A 16,585-nucleotide genomic window follows, 5' to 3' on the forward strand; every position below is an offset into this window, starting at 1 on the left:
GACAGTTAATCAACTTAACAGTTTCACCTTCAAAATAACCTGCACCAGTGACACGCATTTACACCCCTACTCTCTAACCCTCCCACCTATCCACCCAAATAACAGCCATATGCGTGTAAGGTTCAAAGGTCTCCATCTTGCTCTTTTCAACCACGTTCCCTTTATATCTATAATTGAAGGTAATTGCTTGATAAACTGATTGAGTTCTGTGTCACTCCACTCTGGCCTTTCATGGTGCTGCTGCCATTGACCTTGTAACAGATTTTGATCATGTTTTGTTGTCCTCTCGTGTGTTATGGTTTGATACAGTATGCTTGTGTTTATTACTATAATTGACAATTCAGCTTTATTTATTTATTTTTCTGTGTGTTTTGGACGTGCTCAAGACCAGGGTGGATTAACCTCAACTTTGCTCTAAGTGTGTGTGTTCTAAGTGTGTGTGTGTGCGTGTGCGTGTGCGTGTGTTTGTGTCACATCAAGTGTAATTGGTTGTGTTTGCATGCACTGGTGTCTTAGTGTTAAGGTTAATTTCTGTAACTGCTGGTAAGTGCTGTCTGACCACTCCCTTGGTAGCCTCTCTGAGTTTAAGTAATGCCACTTAGAGGCCTCGGGCCCTCGCTTCTGGCCAACCCATTGATCCAGTGATCAATAGTTGCATCTGGAGCATACACCGAACAAGGATGCTAACACACCAACTGCTGTTAGACTCGGCACTCCGCGTAGCGCACGCATGGAAAAAAAACGACATACATTACCACTTGAAGGGTACGAGAAGCATCATCTACCAAAACAGCAATAATTTCGCAAGCAATTAATGTTCCCTGTAGGTACCGTGTTTTCGTCAACAATGACGATGACAAAATGATTTTGTTGACGCCCGTTTTTCATGATGACAACTAAACAGTGACAGACCAAATATGGCTCATTGATGACAAAATTATGATGAGTTTTTAACCTGGATTTAAAGGTATTTATTTTTTATTGGTATGTTTTGAATCTAATCCCCCATTCATAGTCACTCTGATAACACTGGTCAACAAATATTTTCGTGGCAAGAGCATTTTTACAGTTTTGATAATGCTGAATCCGAAAATGACAGTGTTTTCTCAATTAGATCTAAATTTTGAGATTTTATTTGTTTAAAAAATGGCTAAAATATGCATATTTTGGCATTTGTTTTCCCTTTAATCCACAACTTTGAAGCTGTATCTGTTTTTTCACGCAATACAGTACTTTTTCATTTTTTATCCAATATCATGAATTATAAAAAATAGAGCACATTCAAATAAATGGATGCCATTTCTAGACTCAGCAGCCCAGAATTACTTAAAATCCATTAAACTATATCTCTGCCACTCGAAAAACAAAAAATTGACCAGTATAACAAAGGATGCCAACAAATCAGAGAACTGTGTTGTACACAAGTACAGAGGAAGGGAAAACAACTTTTTAAGGGTGATTTTGGAAGTGGAGCAGACTGAGCAAAAATAAATTGGCTCCCAAAAACAACACTGCACATCGGTAGTAAAAAAAAATGTACCGCCATTGAGCCAAAAATCTTAACAATGTCATAACGATTCTAATTATTGATCCCAGTGCCCCAGTAACAGTTACCCTAGACATTTTTGTTATCAAACCTCTAAATGACATCACAATCTCAGCTTCTGCTTTTCTTCGTGTTTATTTCACTCCTCTCAGCAATCCTCCATCTTATTTCACATCTCAGTAAATGAAGCAGCCTTCTTGACTTTCTCTCTCATCCTTTCTAGTACTTCCTTTTAAAGAAATGAGTCACGTAGAACACTCAGAACACATATTAAACAGGCATCAACCTCTCGCCAGGGCCAAATCACGCTGCTCAAATGTTGTTCTTCCACCGGGAGTGCAGGACAGCACAAGAGATGGGATGTGCAACATTAACTTGATTCACGGCTGCGACGACTGAGTGACACTCCATAAACCTCAGCAGGCCGCCACTGGGACCTGCCAACAGCACCCCATGGCTAATGTGACACACACTAGCAACGCATAGCCTCACCACCCCCATGGCACAACATAAGTACGCCCACAACCACATACAGGGACATCTTGTACTAATAGAAACGGGAACGGACTAATATCCATCTGTCTGAACATTTTACAGTTTGTGAATAGTAATGTGAGATTGATAGTCATAAACAAATGAAGTACTGGAGAGAAAAAAAATACTGAGCATGGCTATATATTGAAAGGTCTCTGTTGGGTATGGCGATCGTTCTGAGGTATCCTCATCAAACAATCCATTTGCAGATAGCGCATTGACATTGGCAAGTCGGACTCTTACATGGCATTCTGTACAGTCCATGAAAGTATATAGGTACAGATGCCGAAAATGCAAAAATAAACAAATGTGCATTTAAACGCACGTAACATGACGAAAAAAAAATTAAATACGTTTCTGTTCAAGCTCACCTAAAATAAAACCGTTCAATTACGTTTACGGGATCAGTCGTGCTGGAAAAGAGAAAAGCATAGAGTTCAAAATGCCTTCAACTCAGATGAAGAATTAAGAGTCACAGGGATGGATGAAAAAAATGGAGTGAAATAGAAGCGAGCAATTGTTTCCTGTTTTGGGGTTGTATTGGGTTTTATCTTAAATTGATCCTATCACACACCCCATGCCCAAAAACAAAAAAACAATGGAAAACACTTAAACATCAGGTCGTGCTGGTAGCTTGCAATGAAGAAAGACTACAAGCATGCACTCCTATTTTACAGGCAGTGCTTTGTTGTTGTCAATGGTAACACTTGTTCCTCTTAGTTTTTCTGTTTAGAATCTAACACTTATTCCTGCCAAACAGCTTCTTAGGATCTTTCTCGTATCGGTAACCTCCTTCAGATACATACCACCGTCTATAATCTGAGACAGAGTTTTATGTAAAAGGGCAAACAAATCATTGAAAATGTCAACCAAATCGTCCACTCTTCAGCATGTAAGTAGGTCTCTTGATCAGATTTATAAATAGTATGACACGGTATATAACGCTCGCCAATAGTCTTAATGTTTTTTCTTGTCGCAAGGAACATATTCAAAATTCCTTTGCCAGAAGAAAAGTTCTGGCAACCGTTTGGAGAGCTTTTGCGACCTTGGACAAAACCTGACAAAAACGCAACATTTACTAGCTTTACAAATGTTCGCCTCACTTGGGATACAAGCCATCCAACTGAAACGCTCAACAGACTACTTTTCTTGTTGTTCAAAATACCTTTACAACAAGAACGAACCCCTGCTAACCTCTTTGCCAACACACAAACGTTCACCCATGGTTTTGTTAGTCAATAGATTTCATGTTGCTGTCATTAAGGTGTCTCTATTATTCATAGAGGAAAAAAATGCCTCCAATAATGCAACGTAACAAAAATTTAGATAAGAAACATGACAATTAGTTGTTGTTTTGTCATGATACAGCATTGTAGTCATTGCATTCCAAAGCAAAGGCGCATTTGCAGAAACAAATCTGACTTTGTGATCACATTGTCACCTTTGGTGCTGGACATGAAATGTCTGGGAGAGATAAGTTCTATCAGTGATGGATGATTTTTTCCCTCCATACACTCGGAGATCTTTGTGATGTCATCTGAGCATTAAATCCTGGACCTCTAAAATGTCAACGTCACCTAAGCCATACATAAAAATACATGAAAACTATATCTTTTTCCTTTAAAAAAAAAAAGTCAAATCTTCCGAGCTTTTTTCTTTCATTTTTCCTCAGTCTGTAATAACAACAGGTAAAATGTGCTTTTCAAATAAGTAAATCCATTCTCAGAGGTTTTACCACCATCCACACTTCAGTATTATTAGTCCTACTAGTTACCGTTTTTTCATGGAAAAGATTAGTCTTTGTGTCATAGCCAGACATTGCATTTTAGCACTATTCCTATCACCTTGGTAACACCATGGCAACCTGTGATCCAAGAGGGCACCACGTGGCTCAATTAGTACCAGATGTCTCTTTCTACATTTTTCTGGCAGCCTTTTCTATCTCTCCATTCTGTGTCATATCAAGCAAAAAGTCACACAAATATGTAAAAGTGACATGTCACTATTTGAAATTGCCCCTCCCCTCTGGACTGTATGCTGATCACTCATTTCTACTTGCTCCCTTTGTTTGTTTTGTTTTAGACATGCAATGAAGTTCCGCCACGCTGATATCCCCCTCTACTATCGATTGAAATTGAGGTCAAACTGCTTTCAGGCTCACATGGCCATCAGTGTTAAGCAGTTTATTAGTTTGATTTGGTCATGTGACATATGCAACGAGAGCCGTAGGGCAGTTTGACGTCAATTTTAGTCGGCCTCAGAGGGGCAGCCCCCTGAGATGGATGGAAAAATCTGCTTAATTCCTCTTCCACAAACACATATAGAGTAGTGGGAGAACATGCAACATATACTTGCTTGTTTGAATTATTTTGATCGGGGAACGAAGTAAATGTCACAAGCCAATGTGGTGCTAACGTGTGCCTCCCTTTTTGTCCTCAGGTATCGTGTCCAAAGCTTTTGAGTGCCGTCTTAAAGGCCAGGGAGCATCTTTTGTGGAGACAGAGATTGTGGAGTCTTCTGTAGAGAGGAAGCTCAGTGATGAAGGAGCTGTCCAGCAGGTCATCATCATCCAAGGCTACGGCGATGGAGAGGTGGGCGTCGAGCAAACCCTGGAGGAGTCTGCTGCCGCCACCCTGCAGACTCTGGCTATGGCAGGCCAGGTGACAGAGGTGCTCCACATCACAGAAGATGGAGAAGTGATCGCTTCAGGCAGTGAGGTGACGTCCTCAGGGGCCCAGCTGGCCAGAGGGAGCGCCCAATATGTGGTGCTGTCAGCAGGGGAGGCTGTGAATGAGCTGCAGGACGCAGCTCAAAAAGCAGACGAAGCCTGTGCAGCTGCAGGAAAAGGTCACATCCTGTCTGAGTCGTCCACTGCTCTGGATGCCCTGCTCAGCGTTGTGAGCGAGATGGGCCAGCAGGAGAAAATGCAGGAAGAGGCGTCAGCCGTTCACGAGGCCATGTCGACGGCGACGGCCGAGCCGGCGCTAGGTGAAGCGCAGCCTGTGATCAAGCAGGAGGAGGAGGTGCACATCATTAACCAGACGGGCCAGGAAGAGATGCAGAATCTGCTGCAGCTAGCAGCCTCGAGGATGATAAAAGAAGGTCTCACCCAGGTCATTGTCAACGATGAGGGCACCCACTACATCGTTACGGAGCTGGACAACTGCACCCTACAGGTGGAGGGAGGTGTGTATGAAGAGGCTGCAGCAGGCGAAACCGAAGAGCAGCAGGCCGAGGGCCGTCACGATGATGCCCCGTAATTGGAGAAGCACCATTTTGTCTTGGCCAGCAATTGAAATTTAGTTTTTCATCACCACCCCTCAACCTATCATTGACTATACAACAAAGGAAAGAGGATTTTTTGTATAATTGGGTGAATTTAAATGTTTTGCCACAACCCATACAAAGCTTAATGTCATGCCACATTTCTGAAAATTACTTTTGCATTTATTATCACATATTGTATTTGGCCATCAGTGGGGTGTCCATATGTAATCTGCTTGTTAGTGTTGCAGTGTATTGTTGTTTCCCTCCATTATCCTTTTGTATAACATAACTTCAAGCCTTTGTCTTTTTTTTCTTCTCCTTTTTATACTTATTAGCATACAATGAGCGACGAACCACTGTTTTGCATAGTTAAAACCTTATTGTTGGTTTATGCATTGCTGAGGCTCTATGCTGGCTGGCTACATTATGTAGATGTTTGGAAGGCCGCTGCTTATTTGTAAGCTCTCTGTGTTCTAAATTCATTTTAATTTCTAACAATAAACATTCGAGCCACTTTGAACAAGTGCATCCATAGGTTTTCATTGTTGCCCTGACACTTTATTGTAGCGTGCGCTGTGATTGTCATGTCATTTCAGCATCAATACGGCAATTACGTTCACAGCACTGCGCCGTCCAGTGAGAAACCTCCATGCACATACATGCATTTACTGATAGCTCCCATCATGCTTTGTGATCACTAACACAGTCATTATCATCACCATTATCATTATCACCACAATGATCACCCTAATCGCCATCCTCTCTTCCTTTCCCCCCATCAGGCCTATTCCCTTCATTGCGTGTAATACACTCATCGTTTCCCCCCTCGATGCAGTATTTGGCACTGGAGGGAGAATCAATATTCATTTAGGCCGCTACACAGGCCTGTAGTTTCTGATGGAGTGAGTGGGAGAGCAGTATGACGGCTGTGAGCACAATGGCTGACCGCTAAAAGTAGAGGGAGAAAGCACTCAAACACTACGAGGGCATCAAAAGATCATCCCTTTAACACCAACACACACACACTGAGCGAGTGAGGAGGTGGGCTGAGAGAGAAAGTGGTGGACGAGTGGGCAGGAGAAATGAGAGGATTTCAGATGGATGTTGAGAGAGGTGAAGCCACACAGAAGTGGAAGAGCAGTAAAGCCCACAAACACACATGGAGCCTGCAATTTCACAAAACACCCGTCTGCTTTTTCAACCTGTCTTCTGTTCTCACGCTCATACAGCATTTCATAAAGTCACACTTTATATTCTTTTTTTCCCCTCGCCCTCCTCTTTCAGCAAAGACCCTGCGCATTTATCAGAGGTCATGCACATCCAATGTTTTAACAGCCACTGAGTGGAGGAATCACATTTGAATGCTCAACATTTACACAATGTTGGATTGGTATAAAGCACTCAAGTTTGTGACTTTTAGTCCGCAAAGGTTGACCATATATATAAGATCTGAATTGAAAAGGATTGCAAGTTCAAAACAGATAAGTCAGTTCAATTTTATTTTGAAAGTATTTTAGCAACTCGCTGAGGTTCAGATGACAAAAGAAAATCAGGAGAGAAATATGATTATTGATAATATTCCTGAGAAAGTATACGAGCATTATTATTATGTAAAGGGGATATTATCGGTACATACCGTAATTTACGGACTACGTTTTCCCATGTTTGGAGTTTGAACCCTGCTGCCTTTAATGCGATGCGGTTAATGTCTGAATTTTTATTGACAAGCTTCATCTTGCCAGTAAATTTAGCATTTCTGTGTGTCAATCAAAGCGGAACCTAGTGAAACAGGTTTTATGCCCTCCGCTGCAAACTTTGCTGATGATCTTGCTCTAAATATGGACGCCTGTCTGTTCATCTGCGCAGTTATTATTCTCCACGTCTGACTGAGTGATTGTGTGCTGTATTGTATGCATATCCACCTTCTCTCCCTGTCTATATCTCCGTAATCAGTGCAGGATGTCTCGTTATTAACTGCAGCAGACCACTTGTGTGACACGGAGGAGGGAGAAATTAGCAGCTGTCACCCAGTGATGAGTTAATTTCCTGACAGGCTTTCGGCTGCAAATGACCAGACGGCTGATGGAAACCTGCCGCTGAAGTTTAATTGGAGAGCAGGAAAGGGCAGCGGGGGACAAGGGGGGTCGGGGAATGAGAGACGAGCGTGACAAAGTACAGACGAGGCTGCAAATGATGCACGGTAAAAGTATTTTGTTCAAGGATGACTAATCAGGAAGCGACTCTTTTGTTGGAACGGACTTTGCTGTTCTCTGCGAATGTAAGCCACAAAAACACACTGTTGGGAAAGATGTTGAAGTGTAAAAGCTTTTTTTTCATTGAGTTCCACATCCAGAAGATCCAGTCGCGCAATTCCCACAATGCCTGAGAAATTTTTTGTTTCCTTACCCTGCTTCTGTACGATGGGCATTACAACCAATTGTTTGATCTACCTGGTCTCATCCATAATTTTATCTTTAATCTTATTTTTAAAACCTTGGGTTGTGAATAGCAGTCATGGTAGTACTATGATAATTATGGAGTATTTTCTTTCTGAACTATTTTTGGAGAAGTTTTATTCAGCTTATCTTGAGCAAGATATAAGAGCTTTGCTGTTCAGTTGAAGTTTTCTGTTTTGTTTTTTTACATAGGATAAACAATACAGCAATCCCTCGTTTATTGCAGGAAGTGCGGTCGAGATCTACCCGCAATGAACGAAGACTCGCGAAATCGAAACGATATCTGTATTTCTATTTATACACCATTGTAATGAAACTTCCAACACTGTTTCTTGTTGGCCGTTAGGGGACATGGGTGTATTGCAAGTCAATTGGGGAGTGGTTTTATTGCCTAGCTTTGCAAAGTGTGCACCTTCAGAATTACCACGCTACACTAACCCAGGGGACATCATGCACAGCGAAACCAAAATGAGTCACGCATGAATCTCCTGTTGCATTGTGGTCCAGTACACAATATTAAGGCCTTTTGAATCCTCCCCAATACTTTTACGCTGCATAAACCTTTCCCATTCCCTTAATTACCATTCCCACACTGTATTGTACCTTTACAGTAAATAAAAGAACAATCACGTGATATTGTTACGTGTACCAACTCCTTCTGCACCAGTTGGTGCGCGTGGCCAGCTGCCGCATCCTGCACTTGAACTCAGTTACGTCCACAGTGACGCACATTGCTCAGAGGCACGCCCCGCGCGATCAGGGCTCATTGCCACTGTCCCAACTCCTATCAGCATGTATTTGAACGCCGCTCTCCCGTCACTTATAAACCCGCATAAGTAGCACATTCGGGAAAGATGAAGCGCGAAGTGGTGAGAGATCACTGTATTGTTTAGTTTTTTAATACTTTACTTTGATACTCACTTTGAAGTGTTTGCCTTGCTTTCTTACAGTGTATATAAGTCAAAACTAAACCATTTTGGGAAAATAAGTTATTTTCAGTTCAACATGTAAATGGGGCCCCGAGTAGCAACAAGAGAAAGTAAATTGCTGTGGTTGCATTTTCATCCTGATTTTAATCCCCCGACTTAACATCCCTCCCACATTTTGACTGGAATCAATTATATTGTTTTTTCCGATAACCCTTATAAATCATCATTTCTGTCAGTGTGATATAAAATGACCACTTATGTGTGGAAAAAACTTGAATTTTCTTCTGATATTAAATCTAATTTGAACTGGTATACAAGCACAAGCAAAACCAAAGAGCTAATTTTCGACTTCAAGAGAAGCAGGACCACCTCTAAGCCAGTTTCACAAAGCACCACAAAGTCATCAAAGTGATACATTGACAATTCATGGTTAAGGTCTAATTCAGCCTCCAAATTTGGAGCCGGGCAGCAGAGGGACATAGTGGTTAGCACATCTGCCTGATAGTCAAGACATTGTGGGTTTGAATTCTTCCTATGTGTCCTCTGCATCATTTCTCAATTTTTTTTCATTTTTAAATACATTTCCAAAGTAGACTTTATTTCTACTTAGAATACGTATCTGGATCCAGATGATTTTATTTTGTGCAACCACTAACAAAATAAAAGTGAGTCAATAAAACACCTTTTTTTTCCAATGTACTTGGGCTTTTTCCCATGGGGCACAGAGGACTGACATACAAACAGTTACTGTTGCTCCTCTTGACGTGTGTATTTGAAGAAAGCTTTTTGTTTTGAATAAATAAATAAAACTTTTATCTTGAGGAATAATACTTTTTTTGAGACTCGTTTGTATTTATTACTTACAGACGCAAAAACAGTAATCATACCAAAATAAACTACAGAAAAAAACAATAACCACAGTATAAAGTTTCAATTTCAAACAAATATGTAATGGGAAGAAAGGAAAAGTATGAATAATGAAAACATGATTTGGGTTTCAGGCCAATGTCCCTCTCATATTTAAATAGAGAGGGGGTGCCTCACCTGGCACTGGTCCAAAGACCTCTCCCATCCCCCTGGATTCACCCGCCTCTCCTCATCACAACAGGTCCAGTGTCACATACCTCACCTGCTCAAGTCATTATTTGTGAAATATATATTGAAATCAGTATTCTTTATTTCACTGAAAAGTGTAGATTTAAGTGTACATGAAAAATATTTTGGTGTTTTGTTTGTCTTTTGACTTTTTTCTTCCCTGAACTAGTATGACCCTGATTGCATGAACAAGACAGGCAACCAGTCAAGGCGGCACATCGGGGTGTGAACAGGCCTCGGAGCAAGGTTATTAACAACAACAACAACAATGTAAACTTACATATTACCTTTATAAAATGAATTGGAATCATCACAAAAATGTCCCTTGTTTTTATAATTTTTCAATTAACATCACACGTGAGTTTTTGGGATTCATTTTAAATGTGAGAATTGTAGTTTTATTTACTTTATTACACAAAACTAGATAACCTTTTTATTTTGCCATCAAAATACAGTCAATATATTTAAAAAAATAATACTTAACTAATAAAAGCAAAACTAAAATGAAGCATTTTGGAGGAGGGCAAAAGAAAACAAATAAAAACTAACAAACCCACTCTAAAAACTAATCAAAAGAAACTCAAAATGAAATTAAGATAGTAACTATCATGAAATATCCAAAACAATTATGACCCACCAGCAACCCTCATGAAGATAGACTATGACTGAAGATTAAGAAGAAATGCTGAATGGTGGTCATCTCAAGCACATGCTTTAAAAAGGAGAAGGAAAAGCCAATGACTATTTTTTTTAATAAGATGTTCTCAGCACAAATTATTGATAACTGCAGTCGCTACCAAATTAAAAACAAAAAAATTCAATAAATAACCCCTATCAAAAGTTGGGGCCCATTTTTTTTAGTGGAGGGGAGGGGGTCAATTCCGAGTTTATGAGGAGATTAAAGTGAGCTAATAGAATATGTCAACTGTTACGAAAAGACAACAAAGAGTGTTGCAGAACTTTCCATCACATGATCCACGAGCAGATCCACCTTGTCTGACACCTTTCTCCTTTCAGAGCTTGTATTCTTCTTTTAGGCATCCTGCTGTTTCAGCTTCCGTTCCCTGTCGGTGCAAAGTTAGCACTCTGCAGGTAGGAGCAGGTAGCCTGAAGCATTTTATAGAACTCAATGTTGAAAAATCTTATGCAAAGCAAATGCACTTGGTGCTACCTACCACTGGTGCATTGTAAATTAAAGTTAGTTTATTACTGACTGTCATGTTGTTGTGCCAGTATTTTAATCCCTGTCAATTAAGAATTATCCTTCTCATTCTCCCATTTTCAGTGCCACTGGGTGGAATACTATAAATCCAATCTGGCCATGGTGGAAATGTTCCATGTCATGACAACGAGGCGCTCTAAAGTGGCCATGCCAGTGAACTATACAAACAATCGGGATACTGACCCACCGAGACCGGACACCTGTAGTTTGACAGGATTTCCACAAGTGAGTACGATATAGTCCTTTGCAAGTTTTCACTGGTTCGCACTGGTTAGCACGTCCGCCTCACAGTTCAGAGGGTGCAGGTTTGATTATGTGGAGTTTGCATGTTTTCCGCGTGGATGGATGGATGGAACTTTCAATTGGCTGGCAACCAGTTCAAGGTGCACCTTACTGCCCATGACCCTTATAAGGATAAACTCCTTCAGATAATTGATGAATAGCTTTTCGAAAACCTACAATGTGTTCAGAAACAAATCTATGATTTCACTTTACAGGAACTTGAAATTTACTCTGAGTTGTCCACGAATCTGTGTTTGTTTATATCTAGTATATGCCCTGCGACTCACTGTCCACTCGTGCAATGTTCCCCGTCATTTTAAAAAGGATTCAAGGTAGAATGTAGCAAGAGAGATTGAACATACAAGTGTACAAAATGTCTTCTGTTTTCTTAATCTAGTTTAAAGAATGTCCTTTTCATAGTTTGGTACTAGGAATATGCATATTCCCAGTCAAACAAGTGCAGTGTATAGCTCGTAACTTATTTCTGTTTCGAGAGTGCAGTACAATGATGGGTGACACACACATGCACACACACACATACACACTCGCATGCATACACACATACTCACACACACACTCGCACACATACACACGAAACACTAAGTTGCTCTCCCTCCTGCAGGCAACTCTCATCACTCTCCCGGGGACAAGTGAGAGGGACGACAGTGAGAATGGTGTGGGGTTCTCTTTCGCTCTGTTTCTCGGAGTATGATAAATATAGCAATTGTGTTTAGTCGCCATCAATAGAAAACACATCAGCCTGGGGATCATTTCCTTAATGTCTCCGCTATTAGTTTTTGGCTTCCCTTTGGCAGTATTAGCATGCCAGCTATGATATGCTCTACTTGCGTGCGTGCATGTGTGTGTGTTTGCGTGCATGTGTGCATGTCCTGGAGGCTTCAGGTACAACTCTATTAAACTCCATTTGCTTGTTTATTTGCTGTCCGATACTGCACATGCCAGCACATGATTTCAAAATGATGTGTACAAACTAATGCCAGATACAAGAAAAAATGCTTTCTTTTGTATTTGAGGGGTTGAGAGCAGTTGAAGCCATGGTTCACTTCTAGTTCTTTGCCTCCCTGGGAGTTATTATGGGAAAGGACTAAGAGTGGGTGATGTTGTATGGGCCCTGCATGGCTCTTCTGGCTCTCTTATTTTTTCTATGTGGTTCTGCATTTGTTTCTTTGATCATGTTAATCCCTGTCTAGAGCCCCCTCCCCCATCGTTGGTCTGCATAGCATACACACAAATTGACAGCCCACTCTACCAACCGCCACCTTCTAAACTGGCAAACATCCTCTGCTCCTTCATAGGGAAGCTTTCTTTTACACCCCAAAAAGAATTTAAAGCCACAGAGGAAGTAACTTGTGTCCCATTCAAAGTCGGCAGTATTATATTAAATACCAAGTCTGATTGGAAATGGACCTGATTAGCTCACATTCGTAAAACAATTATGTAAGTTTCAGTTAAAGCGCTGTGGAAAGAGAAGATGGTTTGCCAAATTCACAAACACACTAAACGAGAGGTGAAAATGAAAATTCATGCATTTTTACTCCAAACGCAGTCCATGTTCTGTCACCAAATTGCCAGATGCGCCGTGGGCAGCAGCTCTGTCCACCGGAACCCCCAGCGAGGCACAACACGGTCTCAAACATGGTAAACTGGACTTATTCCTGCACAAAAATGAAGCTGCGCCTGTTTTTACAACGAGCGCAAGGGCACCTGTCTATGAAAATAGGGCCCTGAGTGTTGAATGAAGGGGATGTAAATGATAAAGAAAAGAATGAATAATTCATCTCTTGCTAATGACTCCTCTTCGTTGTCAAATACTGGCACAATGGCACCTCAGCCCACAAACTTAATTCTTTCTGAGACTGTTTGCAAATTGATATGTTCACAAACCAAAACAATTGTTCCCATTAATTATCTGCTTAACCAGATCAAAAACATTCTCCTAATTCTTATCTTTAGCTATTATTTCCTTCTTTTTTTTTAAAATTTTGGGCAGTTTGATGTTCTTCAAATCTTTTCTGTAACAGACTCAAAAAACATTTGTTATTCTTTGTTGTAAGTTGATCTGCGTTTTTGTTTGCTTTTATGTTAGTAAAAGTAAAACGGTATGTAGGGGTGTAACTATACAAATAATACTATTTATGGAGCATTAGTCATGTGCAATTTCTTCTTCCTAGGGACAACTGCCCTAAAACAAAATCAGTACAAAATCAGCTACAGTGCAAGGTCTGTACTTCAAAACATGTAGATTCTATCTATCGACAACTGCAAGTCCAGCACTGAAACATCTAAAAATAAATTGTGTTTTGGCATAACAAATTCTGCTTTGGTTCCTGACCCTAAGTTTGGAAAAGGCTACTTGAAACTAATTTGAAACAGAGTGCTCTGAAAGCAACCATACCGTACTTCGAAATCGAAATAGTCATTGTTTGATGTTCTAAAGATGTCAGCTAACGTCATGTCCTAGTTGACTTGCCTGAGTTTCATGCAGCCAGGTCCCACTCAGAGAAAGTATGAAAGGTGATCTGTCTCTATACATCGTGATTGAGTAGTAACTTTTTTTCCCCGCAAAGTTAGCTGAGATAGGCTCAAGTTCCCTTAACAGAATAAACAGAGCAAATAGATTGATGGAATTTCAAGTTTAAATCTAACTACTGCCATTAGAGCAGCTCATGTTTTATCACACAGTGGCAATACTGCATTTAGACTGAGAGAAGGTGGCACTTTACCTTATGCCAACACTCCGCCCCTCTTGCTTGAATAGCAGATCTTCACTGTCAGCCTGCGATAACACCTTCTACACGGCTGCTGCAGCCATCTGCTTTATGTCAGCACTGCCGCATAGGGCTTGATTCTGTTGCTGTTTTCATCTTGGAAAAATAAACAGTGTGATGGATGAAGTCAAATAAAATGTTTTAATTTGGGTTGTTGATTTGTTTTTTTAATTCAAATCTTGGAATAATGTTTAATGACGTGGATAGTTTACATGGCAAAAATGGGTCATGCAGTGCGGTCATCCAGTCAAGTACAGTGCAAAGTTGTAAATGCAGTTTGGTGTATGAATTTTAGTTAGGTACACTCATCAGTCAGTCACATCGAAAAAAGATGATGTAGAAGATATCATTATAATAATGATAATAATAATTGCCATTATTATTATTATTGTTGTTGTTAAAAATGTAGGGTGTTTTGGATTTGTAGTTTGCAATGCTGCCTCACTGTCAAGTGGTCCTCCGACCCTTCCTGTGTGGAGTTTGCATCGAGTGAGTACACTGTGTGATGTTTACTATAGTTAACATTGTTGTGCTGCTGTTTAGACATTTTTAAATTGTTTAGCTCGCACTGTTTGATTGACAGCTCCTGCGTGCTCCCTTTAAATTTAAAATTTAAATTTGCCACCTGTGTCTGACAAAATCCTGTAGATTTTAAGTTAAAATTTTTAACTATCGAATCAACCTTTTTATTTGTAAGCAACGGGGCCCTTCGCGCATCTAAACCTAGGTAAAAATCACCCATCTACGCTTCAATTTTATAGCTCTAGTTAGTAAAAATGACACTATTTGACAGCAGGCCTTTATTATTTTGGTTTATTTTCGACAGTTTTTGTTGTTGTGGACACCTGGGGGCAGTATTGGGGGAAAAAGGGAGAATAAATAATTAGGTTCTGTTTATTTATGTGGAATAAAAACCAGTAATGTAATTTCTCACAGTCTGTAAGAATAACCAAATGTAGCAATGTAAAGTGTAAACAGCTTACATGATTGCTTAGAGTGTTGTGGGTGCTTGCTACTCTTAGCTAAACAAATACGTAGGAGGAAATGTAACTGATATAACTGGTGTAGGTAGATAAGACTATTTGGATTTAATTTAATTCACCAAATACTGAACAGTGAAAGGAAACACCTTTGTGTGGCCAGAATTTGATGCATCAGAACAGACGCTGAAATACTGGGCTTTGGTGACAAACGTTGACTAAATGGTGCCAACGCATTTTCAACTAAAGCCTCATTTTTTGTGCGACCACATTTTGCAATCTCACTGTCACTGAATATTTTTGCAGTCATCTTGTTTCCACAGTGGAGAGATAACTGTGACGCACACTGTGTTAAGTGCTTGTTAGTTCAGCCACTGTAACATTGTTCTGTGATGATTTTGTTACCATAAAGGACTTTTTTTTTTAATCGTTGGATCCTTTCCTTTCCGTCCCTCCTTATCCTACACTCTCCGTTTCCACCTCGCCATTCCGAATGAGCCGTTATGTTGTGCAAACTTGACCGAGTGGCAAGAATAGGAGCATTACAAATACCCTTAGTGAAGATGAATAAACATCTCTTGGTTTCCATTCATACCACTACCATGCTATTGCCCGCCCTCATCACAGTGTCAAATGTATATAAATGAGTACAAACACAAAATGTGACTTTTCTCCTTTTCTGTTACTCTCCCTTCTAATTTAAAATGAGGAAGTGACACCACCACTCTCAGCATGATCTCATTTGCTGTATTGAGTTTTTTTTCCCTCTTCACTGCTATTGAATGTGATGCTACGCCTGTCCTTTGGAAAAGTGCAGTCCCAAATTTATGGTGCTGCCAATGGAAGGTGTCAGTGTCATTGAGCTGGACGCATATTATTGGCCAATTCCCTCATCCCTAGTGATCTGCTTGACATTTCAGTCCCCTAAAATTCCCTACATGGGACTCACTCGGCCTATTGAGTGTAATGTTCTCAGAGAATAAGACTACGTCATTGTGAGGATTTATTCCCAAATTGATTTTAAACGTATCTGAGTTTATGATAATTTCCCGGTTTCTGTCCTAATAGAATGCTTTAAAGCAGGCCATAATTGTGGTGAGCTTCCTTCCCATCCAAGCTGACTTTTAACCAGCTTGCTGGGTGAACTTAAGTTGAGCCTCACATTTGTGAAGTGTAGCCCAAGGAGTCCCCTAGTGGCCCCCGCCTTGCGTAACAAGCATTGGGCGGGGAGCCCTGTGGCATGTTCTCTCCAGGGACTGTGGCTGCGATCTGACCATCCCCGGGGTCCTGTTAATTTCTTCTTCTCTCACAAAGCCTCAGCGCTCCACCTCTGTTCACTTCCTAATTTTCCCCACACTGCTCTCATCCACTACTTCATTCAGCCACTGTTCCCTTCTCTTCCTGCTCTTTATGTAAGGTATGCTGTCGACAGGGACCTCAGCAGTCTCATTAGAAGCTGGTAGAGGGTGTGAGTATTTGACGGTG

The 16,585-nt window shown here is 40.6% G+C and overlaps 1 protein-coding gene across 1 annotated transcript in view; it reads left to right on the forward strand.

Annotated features, from left to right (window-relative positions):
• Positions 1 to 9,358, forward strand: part of znf407 (zinc finger protein 407) — a 118,540-nt gene extending 109,182 nt beyond the window's left edge. Inside the window, exon 10 of the mRNA XM_037273037.1 lies at positions 4,520 to 9,358. Coding sequence (XP_037128932.1) covers positions 4,520 to 5,340 — 821 coding nt within the window. The 3' untranslated portion in view covers positions 5,341 to 9,358. The remainder of the gene's footprint in view (positions 1 to 4,519) is intronic.
• The last annotated feature ends 7,227 nt before the right edge of the window (positions 9,359 to 16,585 follow it).

This window comes from Syngnathus acus, chromosome 16, assembly GCF_901709675.1.
Source record: "Syngnathus acus chromosome 16, fSynAcu1.2, whole genome shotgun sequence".
In the NCBI taxonomy this organism is placed as follows: Eukaryota; Metazoa; Chordata; class Actinopteri; order Syngnathiformes; family Syngnathidae; genus Syngnathus; species Syngnathus acus.